The sequence below is a fragment of the Anguilla anguilla genome, chromosome 7 (genome assembly GCF_013347855.1).
Source record: "Anguilla anguilla isolate fAngAng1 chromosome 7, fAngAng1.pri, whole genome shotgun sequence".
Classification (NCBI taxonomy): domain Eukaryota; kingdom Metazoa; phylum Chordata; class Actinopteri; order Anguilliformes; family Anguillidae; genus Anguilla; species Anguilla anguilla.
This window is the reverse complement of record NC_049207.1, coordinates 57104376-57131004: the sequence shown is the minus strand read 5'-3', so window position 1 is coordinate 57131004 and position 26629 is coordinate 57104376. Positions and strand designations below refer to the sequence as shown.

Here is a 26629-nt window from a genome sequence, read left to right as displayed (position 1 = left end):
CAGCAGTGACGCAGAATCGCAGTTAGAGTAAACCTTAGCAGTGACGCAGAATCGGAGGTAGAGTAAACCTCAGCAGTGACGCAGAATCGGAGTTAGAGAAAACCTCAGCAGTGACGCAGAATCGGAGTTAGAGTAAACCTCAGCAGTGACGCAGAATCGGAGTTAGAGTAAACCTCAGCAGTGACGCAGAATCGGAGGTAGAGTAAACCTCAGCAGTGACGCAGAATCGGAGGTAGAGTAAACCTCAGCGGTGACGCAGAATCGCAGTTAGAGTAAACCTCAGCAGTGACGCAGAATCGGAGGTAGAGTAAACCTCAGCAGTGACGCAGAAAAGAGTTTGAGTAAACCTAAGTGGTGACATTTCACTGGGCCCTCGGCAGAGACATGGTCACCCCTCCCACCCTGTGATAGCTCACTCAGCGAGAGCAGAGCCAGGCCGGCTCTGGCACCAGTGCAGGTTAATGACCGCACGCCTGGGCTACTCCATGTGGCCAGATGAACAGTCACAGATGAGCCAGGCCCAGTTTCCATAAAGATGAATAAATATGAATGTTTGCTCAGAGTTACAGTATGTGGGCCTGCGATATTATCTCACTTAACAAATGTCATTTTGATGTTCTGTCTCATTTGGTTGCTGAGGAAGATTAAATTAATTGGCGCTCATTTCCCTCTGTATACACAGTAGGCTGCACTGTATTTGATTGAAGCTTATTGTTGTTTTTGTGTTAAAGAATCAGTTCCCCTTACTGTACAGTTGGACTTACACTTAATGGAAATGTTCAGACTTATCAAGCATGCGCGGGGTTATGAAATGGTTATGTATCAAACCAATTTTAAAACACCATAAAAAAGAATATATTATTATGAACATTTGTAATTTGGCAAGTTCTGATTAGTCCACATAGATACACCACCGTCTCAGTGTTCAGTCCTGCTGTGTAATATTTGCCTCAGCTCTCTGGAAAGGCAGACCAGCAGATTCTTTGTTGAAGATACTTATTGGCTACTAATTGTCCCCATTTCATTCCAAAAGTAAGCAGTTTAAGAGTTTCCTATATTAATTTATTTTAGAAATGTCCATTAAATCAATTTCAGCTATAAATTATACCCAAGTTTGCATTTGCAGTGGTAAAGAAATTGCCCTATTGTTACTGCTTTTTCACCATTACTGCTTTTTCTACATGGTCCATAGGACATACTGGTATATTTTATGGTTGAGGACAGTGAGGGGGGAATGGAACATGGTAAAAATGTACATTTGAAAGGACTGCATAGTTGTCTTTTGAAAAGGTCACTTCAGTAATGATTGCTCTTGTGTAAGATGCACTGAAACTGTCAGAGTTCTGATGAATCAGCTGATCTATTTGAGGTTCATATTCTATTGTTGATGTCTCATTTGGAGGGCATGTTAGGCAAAGTATCTTCTCTCTCTCTTTCTCTCTCTCTGTCTGTCTGTCTGTACAGAGGTGCTAAGAGGCTTTTGTGGTTTAGAGCATTCTGCATATCTGACATACATCTCAATTTATGTAGAGTCCTGCAAATGTTGCAGGTGACCTTAGGCAACCCATCTGGCCTGAGATGCGCACACACACGCACGCACGCACTCACACACTCACACATTCACACATTCTCACACACACACACACACACACACACACACACATTCACACAGGTACATTTGCTTAAATTATAAGGGAAAACAGCACAAAGTATTCCTGTCATCTCTACTCATCAAACAAGCCTTTAACACCCAAAAGAGCAAAAACTACGAGCAAATTTCTGTGATTCTCAGCCACAGCTTCACCCACCCTCACACCGCTACACTTCTGCTATACCCTGTCTCACCCACCCTCACACCGCTACACTTCTGCTATACCCTGTCTCACCCACCCTCACACCGCTACACTTCTGCTATACCCTGTCTCACCCACCCTCACACCGCTACACTTCTGCTATACCCTGTCTCACCCACCCTCACACCGCTACATTTCTGCTATACCCTGTCTCACCCACCCTCACACCGCTACACTTCTGCTATACCCTGTCTCACCCACCCTCACACCGCTTCACTTCTGCCATACCCTGTCTCACCCACCCTCACACCGCTACACTTCTGCTATACCCTGTCTCATCTCCTCGTCCCATTATTTCTGCCTGTTCTTCCTCCAGCCTCTCCTTCCTCCTGCCTCTCCTTCCCGTGCCTCTCCTTCCTCCTGCCTCTCCTTCCTTCTGCCTCTCCTACCTCCAACATCTCCTTCCCCTGCCTCTCCTTCCTCTTGCCCCTCCTTCCCCTGCCTCTCCTTCCTCCTGCCCCTCCTTCCCTCTGCCTAGCCTTCCCCTGCCTCTCCTTCCTCCTGCCTCTCCTTCCTCCTGCCTCTCCTTTCTCCAGCCTCTCCTTGCTCCTCTCCTCTCCTTCCTCTGTCACAGTCCCCAGGACTTAGTGTGGCTGTCAGTGTTGGTTCCAAATAAAACTCATTGTGTTTTCCGGCTTAAAAATATGGCAGAAATATGGCAACTTGTGTTTCTTTTCCAGCTCGATTCGAAACTCGTCATCAAGTTCATCTTCAGCCAAAGTGTGTCTGGTCTGCGGGGATGAAGCCTCTGGCTGCCACTATGGGGTGGTTACCTGTGGCAGCTGTAAAGTGTTCTTCAAGAGAGCCATCGAAGGTAGAGTCCTGCTCACCTGTTCTGTCATAAAGTTTTTGATAAAAGAGCAGGGGTTATTGTTGAATGTGTAGTGAGTTATACTCACAGACATTAAGATGGATGCTGTAGGATAAGCCTTTATGCACCACACCATGTGAACTCATGACTATGTGCTGTTTTTAATTTTATATCTTATTTTTGGGCCAAATGCTCTGTTATGTGATTCTGGATGTATTATACTGTATATCATTATAGCAGGGTTGGTAAATTGTACAGTTTGTGAAAAATTTGGGTACTTTTTCACTCCCATTAAAGTGCAAGCAGCCTTCGGAGCGGTGTGCTCTGAGTGCTACTGAAAGAGAGGACTCAGTGCCAGGATGCTACTAGCATTAGTGTCTGTGAGCCAAAATGAGGGTGCCCCTCTTTCAATAGAGCCTCATTCATTTAAGGACCAAAGACAGTGCTGGTGTCCTGTCCAAACACTGAACTGTGTGGATGATGAGCATAGGAAACATGAACGACCGATTGATGTGTGCATGTTTGGGTATATTCAGTGTGCATGTTTGGGTTATATTCAGTGTGCATGTTTGGGTTATATTCAGTGTGCATGTTTGGGTTATATTCAGTGTGCATGTTTGGGTTATATTCAGTGTGCATGTTTGGGTTTATTCAGTGTGCATGTTTGGGTATATTCAGTGTGCATGTTTGGGTATATTCAGTGTGCATGTTTAGGTATATTCAGTGTGCATGTTGGGTTATATTCAGTCTGCCTCAACAAAGTGAGAGGGGCTTTTATTCGGCTCGTCCTGTTGTTTTGAGTGATGCTTTTTATGATTGTGTCGCCTATTTACTGAGCCTATATCCAAAAATAGATAAATGCTAAAACTCAAACATTATACAACGTTTTGAAATGACTGATTTTCAGGAAAGTACGCAACCCAAGGTTTCCTCTGTAGTTTCCCATCTTAAATAGCTACAGCTTCCTATTTATATAAATGTTTTTGCTGGCTAGCTAAATTAAACATACATGAAACTGCTCTTGGAAAGTTAATAGGCTGCTCACTAGATCAACAGTATAAGCAATCCCATTTAAGGTTAGTGTAGGTGTAGCAGACATAATCATACGTGTGCTTGTTTTATTGTGGGCCAGCTAGCTGGAAGTGAAGCTGTTTGCTGGTGCATTCTGGTTCAGAACTACATGGAGTCCTCACTGCACCGACTGCTGTCACGTGACTGCTGACGTCATTTTCGAGAGTGTGAAGCGAAGCTTTTAGTCAGTGCAGGATTAAGGGGCAGGAAACAGTGGTTTTGATGCTTACAGTTTCACCCCAGTTTCAGTAGTTTTTACGACATTAGGAAACACTCGAAGGCTTACTGTATGTGTATGCATGTGTATAATGTCAGAAGATGAAAGATGAAGCTTATTACACAAAGCAGTGCAAGATGCTTCCACTGAAATGCTAGTCGTAGTAAGATGTATCATGCAGTTTAACAGTGGGCACTCATAGTTGATTTAGCCACATTAAGCCATGTGATATTGTATGCAAACTGTGCACAATGACATTATCAGGCAAAGCAGTCATCACACCTCTCAAATGCCCTACTCGCCTCATTCAGCTACAGATTCTCCCTCTCTTCCATAGTCTACATTTCTACTGTCTGAAATCAATTCATGTAAAATTGTTTCAGGGAATCCACCGCAGGGGGCTCCCTATGAAATTAACAGGACGAGGTGGTGGTTTTACTCTATTTTGAACAAAAAGGATACATTTTGAACAGGAGAAAAATAGCTTTCAATTTATTCTGAGACTGTAATGAAAACTGTCATCTGAGATGACAGTAAAACAGTTAAATATGTACTTGATTAAAGAGTGCTTTGTGTAATGTGCTAATATGGAAACCACTTCATCATCTCTGATTGATTTATACTGTGCTATTGCAACAGCCACGGCTGTGATCCCCACATTGCATTGTGAGTGTTGTACATGTGAAGCCCACCATGGCAGCCCTGAGCGTAGCGTCACTAGGAGCCTATTTATATTCTGCAGGTTGTACAGTAGCACTGATTTCTGCTGCCAGCTGCATTACCTCATCTGACCCCCCGGGGGGTTGGCAGAGAGGGCAGAGGGAGGAAGCAGTGAGGAAGAATGTGGGGGTGTACACATTTGGAATTCCAAACGGATAGTGAGGTTGGATCCGTTTCAAATGCCAGTGTCTACACCAAGCAGTATATTTTGGTAAAACCTCTGATAATGGTATAAAGGGTAAAGCATTCATGATTTATATACAGTATGATGGTAAAGCGACCAGACTCTGGGAGCACAGGCCTGTGTGTGTATTTTAAGGGGGGCATTCCTAAATGACCTGCATAGAGTTCTCAACAAAGGAGTTTATGCTGCATGAGTTTGAACAATTCCATAACAGAAAGCTTTGCCTTGTTTGGAAATATGACTTCTCTGTGAGGGGTTGCTCTGGATTTAGTGCATGTTCTTGTGTTGCTGATGATTAGCACCCACAGTTGTGCTTCGGTGAATGCTGTAAAATTCTGTGTCGAGACTATTTTGTGTTGCCATTAGTTAAGTTGAAATCGGGTTTAAAACCCTGGAACTGGATCTGGTTATTCTGTGCAGACAGCTCTCCATTTAAATACATTGAGTCAGCCCTGAGCTCCACAGTACAGTGGAGTCTGCGTGTCTCAGTATTAAGTGTTAAAATGCTCCTCTCAATGGCCGAAAGGAGGCTGCAAAAACACTACCAAGGATACTGTACAGCTGGGAGTTCCTACATCTCTTCGGTTTTGTTTGTGTAGTTCTCTCGGGGGAAATAAGTCATTTTTGGTTGCCACAGATGTAGGGTTGTGCTGCGTTGCTTGGTTAAACAGAATATCAACTCCTGTAGATGTAGAAGCAAGAAGTAGTAACTCTGAAAGTATATTTACATTCCTTTGTGGGAAATATGAATTGATTGATTGTTTCAAAGCAGAGACAGCTTCCCTGTTTTGCAAGAGTAGAGGCAGAAGTAACTCAATGTGGGAAACTTTAACACAATAAAAGCATTCTAGCTGCATTCTGCCTTGGTCATTCGACTGGAAATAGTGGCTTGTAGCCCCACCCTTGCTTAAATAGGCCTAACCCTAACCCTAACCATACCCGTTAGTAATACAGAACTTATGTGCGGACTACTCCCTGTCTGAATTTCCCTCTATAAATGGCCCAGTATTAATTTATTTTTGACGTAAATGTGTAATGGCATACAAGTGTGCAGATAAAGCCTGAATACATGCACAAACAAGGCGATGTAAATACAACACAAACTTGCAGAGAATGAATGTAACGCTGTACAGAATTATAATAAATACTAATAATGTCAGTTTAGGTCATCTTAGTCTAGGTTACTTAGAGACTCATCTTTAATGCTGGTCATCAAAGGGGGGGGGCACATCATTGGGATCCTGGGTATTTACAACCACTGATCCCATGACTTAATGGTTAGACAGAAATTGGCTTTGAACCGTGGGCCTATAAGTAAATTAATGAATTAATGCATTTATATAGCACTTTTCTGAACGCTCAGAGTGCTTTACAGTGATGAAGGGGAACTCAATTCATCCACCACCAATGTGTAGCACCCACTTGGGTGTCCCGGCCAATCCAGCTATTGCAGGTTTGCCAAGCGGCACGGTGCTCAGCGGCACGGTCTGGGTGCTCAGCGGCACGGTGCTCAGCGGCACGGTCTGGGTGCTCAGCGGCACGGTGCTCAGCGGCACGGTCTGGGTGCTCAGCGGCACGGTGCTCAGCGGCACGGTCTGGGTGCTCAGCGGCACGGTGCTCAGCGGCACGGTCTGGGTGCTCAGCGGCACGGTGCTCAGCGGCACGGTCTGGGTGCAGCGGTGAGAGACACTGACCAGTTAAACGGCTCACTGAGGGCAGCCTGTCTGGGACAAAGCGAGGCTCACTGAGGGCAGCCTCTCTGGGACAAAGCGAGGCTCACTGAGGGCAGCCTCTCTGGGACAAAGCGAGGCTCACTGAGGGCAGCCTGTCTGGGACACAGCGAGGCTCACTGAGGGCAGCCTGTCTGGGACAAAGCGAGGCTCACTGAGGGCAGCCTGTCTGGGACAAAGCGAGGCTCACTGAGGGCAGCCTGTCTGGGACAAAGCGAGGCTCACTGAGGGCAGCCTCTCTGGGACAAAGCGAGGCTCTCTGAGGGCAGCCTCTCTGGGAAAAGCGAGGCTCACTGAGGGCAGCCTCTCTGGGACAAAGCGAGGCTCACTGAGGGCAGCCTCTCTGGGACAAAGCGAGGCTCTCTGAGGGCAGCCTCTCTGGGACAAAGCGAGGCTCACTGAGGGCAGCCTCTCTGGGACACAGCGAGGCCTGTTCTCAGAGAGCTGTGTGTGTCTGTGAGGAAAGTGGAATGGGTTTCCCATGACTGAAAGGACACATTCAGCGCCCCCTCGCCCATGCTGTATTTTCATACTTTCACTGCAGATTGTACTGGGATATTTGCTCAGCTTTACTGTATGCGCTACCTTGCGTCCATGTTAATCAATACACATCAATGCCGACCTGTTGCAATAGAGGCAGCGGCAGTTTTACATATCAGCATTCTCTTTTGGGGAGCAGCGGATTTGTACCCAGGGGTTTCAGGTTTGAATCCTGGATATGACTACTGCCCTTGAGAAAGGTCCCAATCCCAAATTGCTTATGTAACCATAGTGCTTTGTTGAACAGGTAATGTGTGGAAGAGAGACAGGAAAAGGGCATGCCCTGTGCACATTAATAATGTAATGTCATCAATACTGTACAATGACAGGAAATGTCCAATTATCAAGTTTCTCTGAGGTGACTGTTGAAAAACCGAAGCAGATTTGCCTGACCTTAATTCACTCTGTCCTGAAATGGCCCGAGTCATCCACGCCCCCGCCTCTGATATTTTCTATTTGTCATCTTTTCCATCTGCTCGATGATAACTTCTAAAAGTCTGGTATTGAATACACTACACAGTGTGGGTGTTTTTTGTGTTGCTTCATTATGGGTTTTTCATTCACAGCACATTTGCAAAAACTGTTCAGATGGAATATCTGTTCACATGGAATAGCTGTCACTAACTCTGGTTTGAGCTTGAGGGCTATAACTCACGCTTAACAACCTTGAGGTGTTAGTAGAGGTGGTTTTCTTTTCAGCTAAATGTTAAATGTAAAACTGAAGAGCCATTTCCCTAATGCAGGATTAATTACGTAATTTATAAATGTCGCGCTGTGTTTTGCCTTGCACCTGAATTACGTGGATGATTGGCTGCTTGATCATTACTAATAACGCTAATAAATAACGTTTGGTCACTGAGCTGAAGTGGAAGCTGATTGGTCACTGAGCTGAAGTGGAACCTGTTTGGTCACCCAGCTGAAGTGGAACCTGTTTGGTCACTGAGCTGAAGTGGAATCTGATTGGTCACTCAGCTGAAGTGAAACCTGATTGGTCACTCAGCTGAAGTGGAAGCTGTTTGGTCACTGAGTTGAAGTGGAAGCTGATTGGTCACTGATCTGAAGTGGAGGCAGTTTTGTCACTGAGCTGAAGTGGAAGTTAATTGGTCACTGAGTGGAGGGTAAGTTCTGTGGAGCATCCTGATTGGGCAGCACAGGTTCCTTGCAGGATTGGCTAGTGGGTGATGAGACAGGACTGGAACAGAGATCAGTTGTTTTGCAGTATTGAGTCATTTTATCTGAAGCAGGAAGCGAGGGAGAGTGGGAGAGAGGGAGGGAAGACCTGCTGGGAAAGAGAGAGGGAGTAATGTGCAAGCTGTTTTTTCCATTCTAGTGACTTACATGTGTTACACTGAGGAATGCATTTGTAAAACACACACTGGGTGTAACACCTTTGAATGCAGTGCCATTCCTGTATGATGGATTAAAAAACATACAAAGCCTTAAAGCCCACTAATATTTCATTTTGTTTGCCTCTCTACCTCCCAGAATGCATTGCTTTGTGAAATTACCACACAACCGTTCAACTCTTTTAATCTCTGGTGGATGCAGACTTTGCTTCCTCATTAGTAGAGCTGTATCAGTCACACCCACCAATCAATGCAGGGGTGCATGAAATGTCTTTAGAACAGGAAGGGGGAGGGGTGAGAGCGTTCTTACTGAACCCGTGTTCAGCAGTTGTCTACGATCATGAAAATGCACTTTTTTTGTACGTCGCTTTGGATAAAAGCGTCAGCCACATGAATGTAATGTAATGTATCTTTTCTCCTCTTCTGTATGAAACTGAGGCCCTGTAAACACATCCCTAGGAAACCAAATACTCTCTTTAATCCACGTATGGAGGCATCGTCCATTTATTCCGCGTAAAAGGGAAGTGAGCTAATGGCTGTGCTCCTGTTCTCTGAGGACCCCACACTTGTGATGGAGTCAGGAGGGGAGGGAGAGGGTCTGAGAGGGGGCGGTGTGGAGCTGCAGGAGGGAAGAGAAGCACATTACTCTGCACACAGCAGGACAGGCCTGGGGGTCCAGTCATTCTCCGTCTGTTAAAACCACTGTCTCGACTCTTGGAATTCAGTGTTTCTGTACGCCATGTGATTATAAGCCAGTTAAAATTTTGATGTCATAGACACACAACATCTCGGTAGATCATAACTTATGAATATGGAAAGTGATAAAGTTCAGACACACTGTTCCTGCTGTTCTGGATTCATTCCAGTACAGCCATATATCACACAAGGCTATTTGCAGCTTTGGTTGTGCCGTTGTGATTTATATACATAATGAAGATGCATATTTTAAAGCTTACTTAAGCTTAAGAAGTGTACTTTTTTTTTTTTACAGTAGATTATATATTTTTTGGGTAAAATGTAAGCATACATATTCACAGTTAACCCTAAGTATGTGTACTGTGCTGTGGTCTGGTGTTTTTTTGGGGGGGCTGGAGTCTTTCACATGTTTCATGTTTGGTGTTCGTTCCCTCGAGCTATTGATGTCGGGATTTGCGATTGTGTTTAATTATGGTTAATTATGTGCTTACAGATCTAATTTGGTTTGATAACATGGGGAACACTGGTTTTATTTATGTTGAATTAGTCATTGGTCCAGTGTTACTTAAGAGACAATTTTTTTGTGTAATGGGATGAAGTATCAAGTACATCTATCCTACTCCCTTCCCCCGTTTGCACATGTAAAATGCTGAGACAGTTAGTGTCATCTTTCTTTACTCATTTTTAGATTCTTCTACATGAGATTTTTATGGAAATTATGCTATACAGTCAGTATTGTTAGATGTTTTGCACCAAATATTTGGAATGCGAGTCTTTGTCTCTCTGTGTCCTTTAATGTGTGTTCTAATAAAACATGTTTGGTGTCTGTTCTGCTGCGAATATCACAGAGAAAATCCTGAGACGTCGGTGTCCTCCTCTTCCCTTTAACAGGTCAGCACAACTACCTGTGTGCCGGGCGGAACGACTGCATCATTGACAAGATCCGGAGGAAAAACTGCCCAGCGTGCCGGGTGCGCAAGTGTCTGCAGGCCGGGATGAACCTGGGAGGTAAGATCCAGAAAACTTTCCTTCAGACCTGTCTGCAGGCTGGGATGAACCTGGGAGGTAAGATCCAGAAAACTTTCCTTCAGACCTGTCTGCAGGTCGGGATGAACCTGGGAGGTAAGATCCAGAAAACTTTCCTTCAGACCTGTCTGCAGGCTGCGATGAACCTGGGAGGTAAGATCCAGAAAACTTTCCTTCAGACCTGTCTGCAGGTCGGGATGAACCTGGGAGGTAAGATCCAGAAAACTTTGCTTCAGACCTGTCTGCAGGTCGGGATGAACCTGGGAGGTAAGATCCAGAAAACTTTCCTTCAGACCTGTCTGCAGGCTGGGATGAACCTGGGAGGTAAGATCCAGAAAACTTTCCTTCAGACCTGTCTGCAGATTGGGATGAACCTGGGAGGTAAGATCCAGAAAACTTTCCTTCAGACCTGTCTGCAGGTCGGGATGAACCTGGGAGGTGAGATCCAGAAAACTTTCCTTCAGACCTGTCTGCAGGTCGGGATGAACCTGGGAGGTAAGATCCAGAAAACTTTCCTTCAGACCTGTCTGCAGGTCGGGATGAACCTGGGAGGTAAGATCCAGAAAACTTTCCTTCAGACCTGTCTGCAGGTCGGGATGAACCTGGGAGGTAAGATCCAGAAAACTTTCCTTCAGACCTGTCTGCAGGTCGGGATGAACCTGGGAGGTAAGATCCAGAAAACTTTGCTTCAGACCTGTCTGCAGGTCGGGATGAACCTGGGAGGTAAGATCCAGAAAACTTTCCTTCAGACCTGTCTGCAGGTCGGGATGAACCTGGGAGGTAAGATCCAGAAAACTTTGCTTCAGACCTGTCTGCAGGTCGGGATGAACCTGGGAGGTAAGATCCAGAAAACTTTCCTTCAGACCGACAGCCTCGTGTCACTTCCTCACCCTGTGATGGCACGGTATAAAAACCCTCCTGCACTCGGCTGCATGGCATCACTGGTGCCAGTGGTGCCCGCAGTGCCAGCATTGCCATGGTGATTTGGGAGCAGGGCTCGTAACCTGAAGTTCACATCTTAAAATACATTGAGTAGGGGTGGGGGGGGCATGGTGTTGGAAGAAGGGAGGGGAGGGTCACTGCTTTGAACCCTGATAAAGGAGTATGTAACCTGACTGCTGTAACACCAGCTATATTCAGTCTATCAGTGACTCAGTATGTTAGCCGTGTAGCACACCCTGGAAAAGTACAGGAAACGTAACATTGGAGCAGAAAGAAAGAATCAGAAAACATCAGATGAGGTTTCTGTGATTTTGATGTGTCTGTCTCCATACCGGTTTAGTCTTTTGACCAACTTTACAATATAAATGTCAGGTTTGTACTGTGGCATTAGTGCAGATAAAAAAAGCATTTGATGGATCATTGACTCCTTCGACCGACTCTGGCGCACTTTGGTGTTGGCAGGAGTGACTGCAGATTATGGGATGAGCTCTCTGTCTGTCTGAACATGGTCTGGATGGGTCGAGAAGTGCCCTCTGCTAAAATTCACTGTGATGTTTCACTTTCTACCTGGGCTGGGCTGTAGCTCTTGAAGTTTGGTATCTGCTGTTGTTAAGCTCTATGTGTATGTATATGTGTGTGTGTATGTATGCGTGTGTGTACGCGCGTGTGTGAGAACCTATTGAAACAGGCTTGTCAATAACATTTCACTGGCTTATCAGATATTTTCCTTAGTGTGGTATTTTAAATGTGGTCACAACCCTAACCCTAACCATAACTTCCTGCATGACTGAGAACAATATCACAAAACACACATTTTTGCACAAATGAAAACATTTTTTCAAAAGGTCTTTTTGGTGAGGGGAAATTAGCATTTATTTAAGTCTAGGAAAATGAAGACTGCAGGTGTTTTTTTACCTGGAGCCTGCTGTACTCAGTACAGTGCAGTCATTTCCTGGGATACACAGTTTGTCATGACACTCAATGCAGGTATTTCACTTACATTTCAGGCAGTGGTAATGGTTTGCAAGTCAGAGTATGACATGCTAGATTTGCAAGTGAAGTCATTTGCTAGGTTTGCAAGTCAGAGCTAAAAAAAATTATGGATTTAAAACATGAAATGAACTTAAAATATTGTGGGCCACTAGCTTGATAATATTTGTGAGTTCCTGAATAAAAGAAAGACGTTGTTTGTTTTGTTGACTTTGTCTGTCTGATGGAGACTGCTCTATCTGACTGTGTCATTCTGAACTTGGCTTGCCCTTTGGAAAAATTTTTTTAAAGCTTTTAAACTGATTAAAAGTTTTATTTTTTGACAAAGAATGTCCATTTGTGCTTTTGTGTTTGGTTTGTTTGTTGTGTAAAACATTTTTGTGAGACAATGCACATACATCCCAATTTAGTAAATTCAACATACATTTAACCACACCCATTGCATTACATTACATTTATTCAGCAGATGCTTTTATCCAATGCGATGTACAAAAGTGGAAGGGGGAGCACCCCTGGACACAAACATCAATTGTCTCATTGTGTTTATAAACAGATGCTCCAGCATTTTTAAATGAATCATGAACAAAACTAGAGATATAATTTAACCTGCAGTGTTCCTCATGAGGCTCCCTGCAAGGGAGGAGGGCAGTGTGGGAGCGATCAGAGGGGAGGAGAGCAGAGGGGAGCGAGCAGTGGAAATGAGCAGAGGGGAAGAAAGCAGAGGGGAGTGAGCGGAGGGGGAGAGCAGAGGGGAGTGAGCGGAGGGAAGTGAGCAGTAGGAGTGAGCAGAGGGGAGGAGAACAGAGGGGAGCGAGCAGTGGGAGTGAGCAGAGGGGAAGAAAGCAGAGGGAAGTGAGCGGAGGGGGAGAGCAGAGGGGAGTGAGCGGAGGGAAGTGAGCAGTAGGAGTGAGCAGAGGGGAGGAGAACAGAGGGGAGCGAGCAGTGGGAGTGAGCAGAGGGGAGGAAAGCAGAGGGAAGTGAGCGGAGGGGGAGAGCAGAGGGGAGTGAGCGGAGGGAAGTGAGCAGTAGGAGTGAGCAGAGGGGAGGAGAACAGAGGGGAGCGAGCAGTGGGAGTGAGCAGAGGGGAGGAAAGCAGAGGGAAGTGAGCGGAGGGGGAGAGCAGAGGGGAGTGAGCGGAGGGAAGTGAGCAGTAGGAGTGAGCAGAGGGGAGGAGAACAGAGGGGAGCGAGCGGAGGGAAGTGAGCAGTAGGAGTGAGCAGAGGGGAGGAGAACAGAGGGGAGCGAGCAGTGGGAGTGAGCAGAGGGGAAGAAAGCAGAGGGAAGTGAGCGGAGGGGGAGAGCAGAGGGGAGTGAGCGGAGGGAAGTGAGCAGTAGGAGTGAGCAGAGGGGAGGAGAACAGAGGGGAGCGAGCAGTGGGAGTGAGCAGCGTTATTGAGTGGCCCTGCTTTGTCTCTACTGCAGCACGGAAGTCTAAGAAGATGGGCAAACTAAAAGGAGTGGGAGAGGAGGCACCTCCGTACGCGTCTAAGGATGGCCAGACATACCTGACCACAGAGAAGGAGCTGAGCAGCAGCGCCGCCCTGGTGGTGCACACGCCGGTGTCTCCGTACCTGTCCCCGTCCATCTGCAGCGTTCTGGAGCTCATCGAGCCCGAGGTGGTCTACGCTGGATACGACAACACGCAGCCGGACACCACCGACCACCTCCTCTCCAGCCTCAACCAGCTCGCCGGGAAGCAGATGATCCGAGTCGTCAAGTGGGCCAAACTACTTCCAGGTCAGACTGGCTGCTAGGTCCCCATGTCACAAAATGGCAGTTTGGGGAGGACATAATGTTCATTGGCAGAGGGGTCAGAGGTCACATTTTAGTCTCTCTCACTCATGGGCTTCTAGTCTCAGGTGTAGTAGGGTCTCACTCACTCATCGCTTCTGGTCTGAGGTGTAGTAAGGTCTCACTCACTCATGGGCTTCTGGTCTGAGGTGTAGTAAGGTCTCACTCACTCATGGGCTTCTGGTCTGAGGTGTAGTAAGGTCTCACTCACTCATGGGCTTCTGGTCTGAGGTGTAGTAGGGTCTCACTCACTCATCGCTTCTGGTCTCAGGTGTAGTAAGGTCTCACTCACTCATGGGCTTCTGGTCTCAGGTGTAGTAAGGTCACTCTTTGACTCTAAGAAGCACATTTCACATCAACAGATATCAATTTATCTGTCACAGGGGAGATATTTCTCCGAAACTCTCATCAGATTTCACTCTGTAATTCAATCTCACACTGTCAAAATGTCTTGCTTGAATGTGGATCCTAACAAATGCAAATCCACACTACATTACTGCAGTTCACTGTTGCATTCATTCATGTTGCATACTGCTGCATGCATGAAGGCTGTCCCCAGCTGGATTGGGAGGATTCAAGCCCTTCTGTCTTTTTGATGAACTACGAAACCATTTAGAATGTGATTATGTTTATTGTATTGGTATTGGCACATTGAGAGAAACATTTCTACTTCTAATTGTGATAAGATAAGTCTTATAGTCAGTATAGGCAGTATAGTATAGGCAGTATACAAAGAGCTTATATGTATGGGCAAATATAGTGCTTGTGATTAGCTCTCAGCCTGTGTTCATTTGACTTATCATACAACATGCCGGCGGTCTCCCGATCATACCATACAACATGCAAATATTTCATGACCGTACATTTTGCCAAGTGTCCCATGAAATATATTTACTCTGAAATATGAAAATGACTGTCAAAAGGTTTGAGGGTATTGCAAACAATTGGGCTCTTATAAGTACTATGGTTATTGAATCTCTACATAAATTAATACACTGCTGCCCAGCTGCAGTGAACCTGTGGAAGTGTTTTTCAAGTTGAAAATTACATGCATTCGTACTCTAACTTGTGTTATGCAGCAACAGCTATAATACTTTTTTAAATTATAGGTTTCATTTATCTCTTTGTGTATTAGCCAGAGGTGGAAATTCCAGGTTTAGAAAGTAAAAGTCCTCCACAGTATTTTGTTCCAATCACCTGTTTTTACTAATTAGTACAATTCTTCAGCCCTACCTTTGAGTTTGGCTACTTCGGAAAGGTAAAAGTATGTACAACGCTGTCTGATGTGGGTGGGAACTGTGGACAGTGTGGACAAACCAGTTTTTTTGAAGAATGTGGAATCCTTTACTTTTTGAACCCTGGTATTAGGGTTAATGTTAGTTATGAAGGTCCAGGGCTGATAAATCTGTTTGTTTGCAGGTTTCAGGAGTCTGCCCATCGAGGACCAGATCACGCTCATCCAGTACTCCTGGATGTGTCTGTCTTCCTTCTCCCTCAGCTGGAGGTCCTACAGACACACCAACGGACAGATGCTCTACTTCGCCCCTGATCTGGTCTTCAACGAGTGAGTCGTAGCTACATAGTGGTTGCTTGTGTTACGAACTGTTCACCATGTTTATTTTTTGGACTATTACGAAAACATAATGCAAGGGTGAAATGAGTACATGCTGGTGCAAATATCAGGTACACGTGACTTCAAGTGTGTAAATGGTGGAGAACTGCATTCATGAATCAGAACAGGATTAAGGAGCAGAAAAAGCTGTGAGTCTTGGCCAGGGCTTCTTCTGACTTTATCTCTCGTTTTCTTGCCTGTGGAATTTTGAGATGATGTCACCAAGCGAATATCATTGTTTTGAGCTTTATCCTGCTAAAGCACTACGCTTTGAACATGACACATTTGTGCAATAAGAGTTTCATAACCTTGAATCATATCATGGACACCCCCCCCTTCACCTCCACCTCTCAAACTCATTTTATACACCTACCCCTGAATCACCACCCCCCCCACCCCATTCCCCCTACCGGCATCTCCTTACCATCCTACCACAGCTTTTATTGGTTATATGAATCACTCTTTTTGTAACCAGGAAACCCTTTATATGTATGATGTCCTTGTTCTTTTTGTATTGCCTTATTGCCCAAATCGTCCCCAGTGACCACTGATGAAAGTGCAGCTGGTGTGGTTGTACCTTTTCCTTTCCAGATAAATAGATACAAAAACAAATGAAAGTATAAATGATATAAATAGACCGATGCATATAGCAGTCTGCTCTGAGACAAGCTGAACGGCATATTGAGGTGGAAGATCTGGTGCCCGGCTCGGGCCACTCAGGCTTAATGATGAAGAGGAGGCAGGAGGAGAGCGCCCCCTGCAGGGCACCCAGAGATGTAGCTGTGAAGTTCAGAGAAAATGCATTTCCACACAACTGCACATTCATAATCTGTATTGTAATTGAAGTGAATTGGTATGATTGGCTTTATGTTTGGGCTTTATTCTTCTGCATGTTAGTGACATTTCCTAACTAAAGCCACCTTCCAATAAGTCACTGAGTTACAGGGGCCTGAGCTGGATCATGGCTGCTTCTTATTCAGCAGTGACAGCAGAGTGCAGTTACAGGGGCCTGAGCTGATTTTTATCAGGGAACCGCTCCTTCATTAGCTGAGCCTGTCCATGGGGCAGCCTCTCTGGCTTAATTGGACCCCTAAAGTCCAGTGACCTTGTACCATGAGAGTTCAAGTTTCAAGCCTCTGTTCAGACTAACTGCTCTTCTGTTTTGCACATTTAAGAAACTCTTATGTCTCTTTATATTACTTTGATAATTAATGTAGCTGGAAAAAATCTGGAAAAAACATTGCTCAGAAATGAAATCAGATTTACAAGCTGCTCTCTGTAAACGCGTATTCAGATATAGAATAGGTGTGTAAACATACTTTGTCTAGCTGCTTTGTGATTAGGGAAGTAGGTTGCAGGTTCAGTTCAGGTGAGGCTTTAGTCTATAGTCTGAATGAGGGTATAAGCCTAGCAAATAAATAAATATGAATTATTTTCATCATATTTTAATCTATTTTACAAATTCATTCTAAATAAACCTCCTAGAAAAAATGCATATTTATTTAGAACAAATATTCTGAATGCATAAAGAAAGCTTTGCAGCATAATTATCCAATTTCACACACAACACCCCTTGAGAGAAGGATTATAAACTAATGGGATTACTTAAACTTTGAGCAGCGTTTTCCCTGTAAGTAGAACATGTGCCCTAAATTAAGGTTTGTGCACTAGAGCAGATTACAAGGCCAGGCTGTGTACGGTAAAAGATTTCTCAGCTTAGATAATAACTGGGTTTTTCATCTGAACTGTTTCAGGTCAGATCATAAAGCATAACTATGCTTATTTTATAATCTTTTATGGGGAGATTTTTCAATGTAATAATATGCCAATCACTTCCAGTTGAAAATGGAAGACTATGAATATGATAAATACATAGAAATGCTTACCTTTTAAACACAGTGCAGATGCCCAGCTTCAGCTAAACTTTGAGTTGTGAAACGTGAAATAAACCAAAACAAAAAAATTATGAACATTACAGAAATATAGGCCTTTCACATATTCAAATAGTTTTCTAGTCTAGCACATTCTGAAGTGTGAAATAAGGTGTGAGAAACACATTTGACTGTATGGTAGTTAATGTTAGCCTAGAGGTCTGTGATGTTGTTTCTGTATTAAATTACAGGGCCCAGTATGCAGATAGTGCTAAAACCGCGTGCTCTACATAGTGTAAACTGTGCTTGCAGATTTATGCTTAATTTTAATTTTAGGATGACAAAAACCTTGCTGGCAACCACAGCCAAAACTCTGCTTTGTGACCGAGTTCAATTGTGTGAATTTTAAGGTGGCCAAGTTTGCAGTTGTTAAATAAATAGTTAACTTCTGATCTAAGGTGCATTAGATCAGGGCTAAAAGTTCTACTGGCCCTGAAAGTTTTGTAAGTGGTACGAGACAAAACTGTATTTTTTACTGACCTAGCAGCCGATCAGAGCGGGTTTTATCTGCGGCGGTTAACCCTAACCCCAGCACTAACCCTAGCCCCAGCCCTAGCCCCAGCCCTAACCCTAACCCCTGCCCTAACCCTAGCCCCAGCCCTAACCCATGCCCTAACCCTAGCCCCAGCCCTAACCCCAGCCCTAACCCTAACCCCTGCCCTAACCCTAGCCCCAGCCCTAACCCATGCCCTAACCCCAGCCCTAACCCTAACCCCAGCCCCAGCCCTAACCCCTGCCCTAACCCTAGCCCCAGCCCTAACCCCTGCCCTAACCCCAGCCCTAATCCTAGCCCCAGCCCTAACCCCAGCCCCAGCCCCAGCCCTAGCCCCAGCCCTAGCCCCTGCCCTAACCCTAACCCTAACCCATGCCCTAACCCTAGCCCCAGCCCTAACCCCTGCCCTAACCCCAGCCCTAACCCCAGCCCCAGCCCCAGCCCTAAACCCAGCCCTAACCCTAGCCCCAGCCCTAGCCCCAGCCCTAACCCCAGCCCTAACCCTAGCCCCAGCCCTAACTCCAGCCCTAACCCTAACCCTAACCCCAGCCCCAGCCCTAACCCCAGTCCCAGCCCTAGCCCCAGCCCTAACCCCAGCCCCAGCCCTCTCTATCACGGTTCTGAAAGCCCTCTCTCTGGCTCCAGGGAACGCATGCAGCAGTCAGCCATGTACGAGCTGTGCCTGGGCATGCGGCGCGTCAGCCAGGAGTTTGTGCGGCTGCAGCTGACAGCCGAGGAGTTCCTGTCCATGAAGGTCCTGCTGCTCCTCAGCACAGGTCAGTGCTCCCTCGCCTATGACGTCACACCGTGCCGCGTGAGGTGCTGGCTGGTTACTCTTAATCAGTGCTGGAAAATCCACCTTCAGAAAGTCCTCCCCAGTATTTTGTTTCAGTCACCTGGATTTACTAATTAGCTCAGTTCTTTGGCTGGGAGGCCATGACTTTAGTGAGCTCTTAATAATAATTTCTTTATCAAAGTTTCTCCTCAGAGGAGAGGATTGATTATCACGAGAGAGAAAGGTCTTTAGATCGACTTCAGTACTATTGTTTATTTCATTCCTTCAAGGGAAATTTTACACTCTTACCAGGGAATCACCTTCCATTTTAAACAACCCAGCTGAATCACCTTCCATTTGAAACAACCCAGAAGAATCACCTTCCATTTTAAACAACCCAGCTGATTCACATTCCAGTTTAAACAACCCAGCAGGGATCCTCACATGGCCTAAACAGGAACTCTGAAGAAACAGAAGCTGCTCCCTTGTCTCTGGAGACTGAGCAGAGGAGAGAGGAGGTTGGGGGGTGAGCAGCACTGAGTATCAGTGGAGAGAGAGAGGAGGTCGGGGGTGAGCAGCACTGAGTATCTGTGGAGAGAGAGAGGAGGTCGGGGGTGAGCAGCACTGAGTATCTGTGGAGAGAGAGAGGAGGTCGGGGGTGAGCAACACTGAGTATCTGTGGAGAGAGAGAGGAGGTCGGGGGTGAGCAGCACTGAGTATCTGTGGAGAGAGAGAGGAGGTCGGCGGGTGAGCAGCACTGAGTATCTGTGGAGAGAGAGATGAGGTCGGGCGCTGAGTTATCTGTGGAGAGAGAGAAGGTCGGCGGGTGAGCAGCACTGAGTATCTGTGGAGAGAGAGATGAGGTCGGGCGCTGAGTTATCTGTGGAGAGAGAGATGAGGTCGGGCGCTGAGTTATCTGTGGAGAGGGAGAGGAGGTCGGGGCGCTGAGTTATCTGTGGAGAAGGAGAGGAGGTCGGGGCGCTGAGTTATCTGTGGAGAGGGAGAGGAGGTCGGGGCACTGAGTTATCTGTGGAGAGGTGGTTGGGCCAGCTTTCTGTTTAAACAGAACTTGATTTGTGGAAATATTTATTGGCAGTGTCAGGCACTTGAGGAGGGAGATGCTTGCCTTCGCCAAATAAGGAAGCACCTTCCCAGCATGCACTATGCTGAAGGCAGCCCCCACGTTTAAGCTCACACCACAGTTCTGCTGTTCTAGAAAAAAAGTTAATTTTTAGTGGTTTTCATCATAAATGCATCAATTGCATCAAATTTTTGATATACAATTTATTTGAAGGAAAGGGCTTTATTAGGTTATCTGTAGTGACTTATCACTGTTAGCTTTGTCACTGTTAGTTTTGGCAACCTACAACAAATATTTCACCCAAAATGAAATACATTTTTTACATGTAAGTACTGCTGCTGTAGGCTCGTCCTTCAGGACCTGAAGGCTGTGATGAAGGAACAGGAAGAAGGGAGGGCTAAAGCGGGACCAGCGTGGACTCTGAGATGCGGTCATGCTTTGCCCAAACGGTCGGTCATTTTGGGCTTCAGGAGTCTGAGTGCCATGCGTGCCCGTCTCTCTTCCCCGCTCCTCTGAAGCCCTTCCAAGAGGCTCTGCTCAATAAAGCAGGTCCCACTCCGGGCTCCGCTCCAACAGCCACTGCTTTTCTTCACTTCCTTCAAACACAGGGGTTGGCTTTTGAAGGGGAAAAAAGCAAAATGAGCTTTGCTTTGAGTCTTCTTAGTGAGAAATGCTTTTTTTGCATCAGAGGAAGCTTCATGATCATTGACAGGCTGTCTGGGCGAAGATGACGGGCCATTTTGATCGGGGTGATATTGTCTGATGACAAGCTGTTTGCAACACCTTCACAACTGTCAGGCTTTTTGTTTATATAAATATATTGGCCGGGAATGTTAATCCAGAGAGAGAAAATAATTAATGAAAATCTCATGCTTGTACATGAGATAGATCATACTTTGTTTTTCTCTTTGATTTAAGAATTTTCTTCTTTATTTGTCAGTGCTGTTCTCCTGCATCAATATTGCACCTCACCTGTGATGTAAGGTGAAAGTAGGGAAAAAGTACACCTGCAGGCATCCAGCCGTGAGCTGCTCACCTGTCAGGCTGCAGTGGCCCTGTGCTTTTCCTTGGCTTCGGTCTACATAGGACTTTACATTGATAGTAGTTGCCATGGAAACATACATATACTGAATTCCCTTAACGCTACTGCTCTGACACTTACTGTTTTGTGCTTGTCGTAACCCACTGAGGTTTTCATTATACCGTTCAGACTGTGTGCTCCTATGATACATTTGTTGATTGTGGTTATTCTGGTAATATTTATAGACCTGTGTTTATTTTACACCATCATGGCCTATTTCCTGACTGCAGAACTATCGGGTGGGCAGCACAATAGCATTTAGGGGAAACGGCATCTTCCTGTGACTCACAGGATGTTTGGGCCTATTAAATGCTGGGAATGTCTGTGCAATTTGTCAGCATTAAATCACACGCCAAATTTACTGTAAGAGGCCACAGGCTCCTGACTGGACTGAGAATCAGTGTCCTGACCAGGTCAATCGCTGGTTTCCTCCTCACTGAAGAAAGCAACCGTGGCGATGGCTGCACAGGACTGTGGGATTGGCACATGTTTACGCGGGTGGAGAGGAGAGGTCGTTAGGTGGGATTGGCCCATGTTTACGCGGGTGGAGAGGTCGTTAGGCGGGATTGGCGCATGTTTACGCTGGTGGAGAGGAGAGGTCGTTAGGTGGGATTGGCGCATGTTTACGCTGGTGGAGAGGAGAGGTTGTTAGGTGGGATTGGCGCATGTTTACGCGGGTGGAGAGGTCGTTAGGCGGGATTGGCACATGTTTACGCGGGTGGAGAGGTCGTTAGGCGGGATTGGTGCATGTTTACGCGGGTGGAGAGGAGAGGTCGTTAGGCGGGATTGGCGCATGTTTACGCGGGTGGAGAGGAGAGGTTGTTAGGCGGGATTGGCGCATGTTTACGCGGGTGGAGAGGAGAGGTCGTTAGGTGGGATTGGCGCAGGTTTACGCTGGTGGAGAGGTCGTTAGGCGGGATTGGCGCATGTTTACGCGGGTGGAGAGGTCGTTAGGCGGGATTGGCGCATGTTTACGCGGGTGGAGAGGTTGTTAGGCGGGATTGGCGCATGTTTACGCAGGTGGAGAGGAGAGGTCGTTAGGTGGGATTGGCACATGTTTACGCGGGTGGAGAGGAGAGGTCGTTAGGTGGGATTGGCACATGTTTACGCGGGTGGAGAGGAGAGGTTGTTAGGCGGGATTGGCGCATGTTTACGTGGGTGGAGAGGAGAGGTCGTTAGGCGGGATTGGCGCATGTTTACGCGGGTGGAGAGGAGAGGTTGTTAGGCGGGATTGGCGCATGTTTACGCGGGTGGAGAGGTCGTTGGGTGGGATTGGCGCATGTTTACGCGGGTGGAGAGGAGAGGTCGTTAGGCGGGATTGGCGCATGTTTACGCGGGTGGAGAGGTCGTTAGGCGGGATTGGCGCATGTTTACGCGGGTGGAGAGGTCGTTAGGCGGGATTGGCGCATGTTTACGCGGGTGGAGAGGTCGTTAGGCGGGATTGGCGCATGTTTACGCGGGTGGAGAGGAGAGATTGTTAGACGGGATTGGCGCATGTTTACGCGGGTGGAGAGGAGAGGTCGTTAGGTGGGATTGGCACATGTTTACGCGGGTGGAGAGGAGAGGTTGTTAGGCGGGATTGGCGCATGTTTACGCGGGTGGAGAGGTCGTTAGGCGGGATTGGCACATGTTTACGCGGGTGGAGAGGAGAGGTCGTTAGGCGGGATTGGCGCATGTTTACGCGGGTGGAGAGGAGAGGTCGTTAGGCGGGATTGGCGCATGTTTACGCTGGTGGAGAGGAGAGGTCGTTAGGTGGGATTGGCGCATGTTTACGCGGGTGGAGAGGTCGTTAGGCGGGATTGGCGCATGTTTACGCGGGTGGAGAGGTCGTTAGGCGGGATTGGCGCATGTTTACGCGGGTGGAGAGGTCGTTGGGGGGATTGGCGCATGTTTACGCGGGTGGAGAGGTCGTTAGGCGGGATTGGCGCATGTTTACGCGGGTGGAGAGGTCGTTAGGCAGGATTGGCGCATGTTTACGCGGGTGGAGAGGTCGTTAGGCGGGATTGGCGCAGGTTTACGCTGGTGGAGAGGTCGTTAGGCGGGATTGGCGCATGTTTACGCGGGTGGAGAGGTCGTTAGGTGGGATTGGCGCAGGTTTACGCTGGTGGAGAGGTCGTTAGGTGGGATTGGCGCATGTTTACGCGGGTGGAGAGGAGAGGTCGTTAGGCGGGATTGGCGCAGGTTTACGCGGGTGGAGAGGAGAGATTGTTAGGTGGGATTGGCGCATGTTTACGCGGGTGGAGAGGAGAGGTCGTTAGGTGGGATTGGCGCATGTTTACGCGCGTGGAGAGGAGAGGTCGTTAGGCGGGATTGGCGCATGTTGTTGGGTGGGAGTCGTGATGTGGGAGAGGATGGTTTTAGAAGAGATTTGGACGTGCGTGTGTACAAGGTGCCGGTGCACTGAATGAGGGCTTTTTCCTTTCCCACCAAAATTTTTGGAAAATTGTGCACAAAACAAACACAAAGCTACACAAAGAGTCATTACCTTGATTTTACAGTACATGTGCCTGTTCATGCAGTCTTATTCTGAAAGGATCGGTTCACAGAATTACTTTTTAACTGAATCCTGTCATGACCAGACAGTTCTTTGTACTGCCATAATCTGTAAATGGCTTTTGGAATGGAGGCTTTAGTACAGTCGTGACTTTACCTCCTTGTGTGTTCCTGTAGCCTCTAAGCTGTTGCTGTGAAGGTAGTTTAGAGTATTATATTATTGTTTGCATAAGAGATAATATAATGTAAAGCAGGCCAGAATTGTTTATTGATGTATTTATTTTGTGGGGCTGCATAATCCTCCTGATTTGTCTAATAAACAGAAATAGATTAGTCTAAAAAACCTAAGTAGTCTGGTGAATTTTTTAAATGGCGGGGGGAGGGGTGAGACTGCAAAGAGCCCTTCTATAGTAGGCTGTTCAGCGTGACCTTGACACCCCTTTCAGTGTGACCTTCACACCCCTTTCAGTATGACCTTCACACATGAACAGCAGTCAGCATTGCAGCAGAGTCCAGCCGCAGTCCTCACTTTCTCTCGGCCCGTGGTCAATGGGTGGCCCAGGGTGCACCATGAATTTCAAAAAATGCTTGATATAGTAAATCAGAAGTAAATCTAGGATCCAAATCACCTAGGTTCATGTTTTTTCCCACTGTGCAGGTTGACGCTGTTGACACTGTGCATCTACTCAGTAGAGTGATTCATGTCACAATTTGTGCCCTTAAAATAGGGAGTGACTATCGGTGTTCATACCTTGTTATTATTGTTGTTATTATTATTATTATTATTATTCTTATTATTATTATTATTATTATTATTATGGTACTGAAGCTGTTGTGCAAAGCTGATATTACCCATCTGTAACGTTTATTTCTGACATCACAGTTCCCAAGGAGGGTCTGAGAAACCAGGTGGCATTTGAGGAGATGAGGGTGAACTACATCAAAGAGCTGCACCGGTCTGTGGGGAAGGCCACCAGCAGCTCGGGCCAGACCTGGTCTCGCTTCTACCAGCTCACCCAGCTGCTGGACGCCATGCATGACGTGAGTACGCCCAGAGTATGCCCAGAGTATGCCCAGAGTACGCCCAGAGTACGCCCAGAGTACGCCCAGAGTACGCCCAGAGCACGCCCAGGAGGGGCTGTGCTTCGCCAGCACTACGGCAACAAAAAAGGCCATTCATGCTCTGTGTGCTACCAATGAAGCCGATGAGCATTCAGCCAGATTTCAAACAGAAGGAGGAAGCATGTCAGTGAGGTCTGAGTTCTGTGTGTTATCGGTGAAGCAGGCGACAGGGTAACACACAGCAGCTTCTGTTCATAAGAAAGGTTTTGGAATTTTAATCTGTGTACAGTACCTCAGCATGTTCACACTGCAGCCAGGTTTAATGATGTCTGTGGCCTAATTTATGGCCCATTATATTTACATTATACAAGAAAACAGGCCAAGCTTCATGTGGTGCCCTGCTACTGTAAGGCCTGAGTTACAAAGGGCTCAGAAGTCACTACGGATCGAATTGTGCACATCAGACACATTTTCAGCTTTACTGGGACCTTCTGTGTGCTTTTGAAGGAAGTGCCGTCGCTTCTGAATGAGAAGCAAAGAAAGTTTAAAAGTCATAATTTTTTTGTATTGTGTGATCAACATTAATGAAAACAGCAGTGTTGCATTACAGAAGCAAGGAGAACATCCTGTCATCCTCAGTACTGGTTAATGTATCAGTGTGTACAATAACACGGAGGTGGCTAAGGATTAAGGGAAGTAATCAGGCACATTTGAACTCACCCAGAAGGGACAAACTGAGAGAATGCCCTGGTTCTCCCCATGGGGAAACGCAGTCTTTATTCACAACGACGTCGGTGGGACACCTGAAAGTAACCTCATCCCTTATTTGTGATAACTCATCCCTTATTTGTGATAACTCATCTCTTATTTGAGATAACTCATCTCTTGTTTGTGATAACTCATCCCTTATTTGTGATAACTCATCCCTTATTTGTGCTAACTCATCCCTTATTTGTGATAACTCATCCCTTATTTGAAAATTGAGCACAGAAAAACTGTTTGGCATGTTAGCCTGTTGGTAAATGCTTGATCTCACAGCTGATCTCTGTGTTGGTTCTCTAGCTGGTGGGGGATCTTCTGGACTTCTGCTTCTACACGTTCCGTGAGTCTCAGGCCCTCAAGGTGGAGTTTCCTGAGATGCTGGTGGAGATTATCAGCGACCAGCTTCCGAAGGTGGAGTCAGGACTAACCCACACACTCTACTTTCACAAGAAGTGACATTACACTGTAGCATCTCAGAGGATGAAGGGCTTTGCCTTAAAGTTGCTTATGCCAGTGTGCCACGCCCCCTGGACCCCATCCCAGAGAGGAGGAGAGAGAGGCCACGCCCCCTGGACCCCATCCCAGAGGGGAGGGGAGAGAGGCCACGCCCCCTGGACCCCATCCCAGAGGGGAGGGGAGAGAGGCCACGCCCCCTGGACCCCATCCCAGAGGGGAGGGGAGAGAGGCCACGCCCCCTGGACCCCATCCCAGAGAGGAGGGGAGAGAGGCTAATTTGTGGTGTCGCTGCCGCTCGTCAGCTGGTGAGCCAATCAGGAAGGTCTTAGGAGAACTGAAAAGCACTGGAAAGGACTTGAGTCATGTAACAGAGAATCCCACCCCCAAAGGCTCAACCCCCCCCCCAAGGCCCTCTCCCAAAGCCCCCCCCCCAAGGCCTGCCCCCAAAGCCCCCCCCCCAAGGCCCTCTCCCAAAGCCCCCCCCCCCCCAAGGCCTGCCCCCAAAGCCCCCCCCCCAAGGCTTGCCCCCAAAGGCTATGATTTTAATGGAGATGAAGCCATACAGACTTTTTTTGGTCACACAGTTGTACATACAAACATGCTAAATGACTTACCTCTCCCTGGAAATCTACAACTGTGGCTTTTATATAAGAAGTAGTACTACAGGAAAATGCTTACTTCACTTTGCAGTGTATTGTCATATGGGCAGTCCTGCAAAATTTCAAAACAAAACATTTTTTTGTGTAGTAGAAAATATAGGCCATTTGGAAGGGGAATAATTGTGTGTGGGCATTTTCCAAGGGCTTCACAAGTTTAATTAAAAACTGTTTCATGCAAAACCGGTACAAATCAATAGTTTTAAATGAATCCTAAATCCCTTGTTGGTATGTATGATGCTACATACATGTGCATGATTATGTAATCATTCTACAACAATCAAGCGTCTACTGATATACAAACTGTATA

General features: G+C 46.6%; 1 protein-coding gene and 1 long non-coding RNA gene across 7 annotated transcripts in view; both read left to right on the top strand.

Annotated features, from left to right (window-relative positions):
* Positions 1-26085, top strand: part of nr3c2 (nuclear receptor subfamily 3, group C, member 2) — a 57780-nt gene extending 31695 nt beyond the window's left edge. For 3 of the 4 annotated variants that reach the window (XM_035425491.1, XM_035425492.1, XM_035425493.1), the window contains exons 3-9: positions 2534-2667; positions 10060-10176; positions 13549-13863; positions 15337-15481; positions 18599-18729; positions 24267-24424; positions 25508-25663. In XM_035425491.1, the coding sequence (XP_035281382.1) occupies positions 2534-2667; positions 10060-10176; positions 13549-13863; positions 15337-15481; positions 18599-18729; positions 24267-24424; positions 25508-25663 (1156 nt within the window). Of the gene's footprint in view, positions 1-2533; positions 2668-10059; positions 10177-13548; positions 13864-15336; positions 15482-18598; positions 18730-24266; positions 24425-25507 lie in introns of all 4 variants that reach the window. The other variant, XM_035425490.1, reaches the window with a different exon arrangement.
* LOC118231567 lies at positions 19600-23102 on the top strand. 3 transcript variants are annotated; one of them, XR_004766098.1, is made up of 6 exons: positions 19600-21708; positions 21796-21877; positions 22057-22148; positions 22190-22276; positions 22405-22961; positions 23003-23102. It is a non-coding gene; the product is annotated as an uncharacterized LOC118231567 (long non-coding RNA). The 3 variants fall into 3 exon arrangements; XR_004766097.1 differs by having other exon boundaries at positions 22057-22317; positions 22538-22961; XR_004766096.1 differs by having other exon boundaries at positions 22057-22276; positions 22405-22757; positions 23044-23069.
* Positions 26086-26629: the final 544 nt, after the last annotated feature.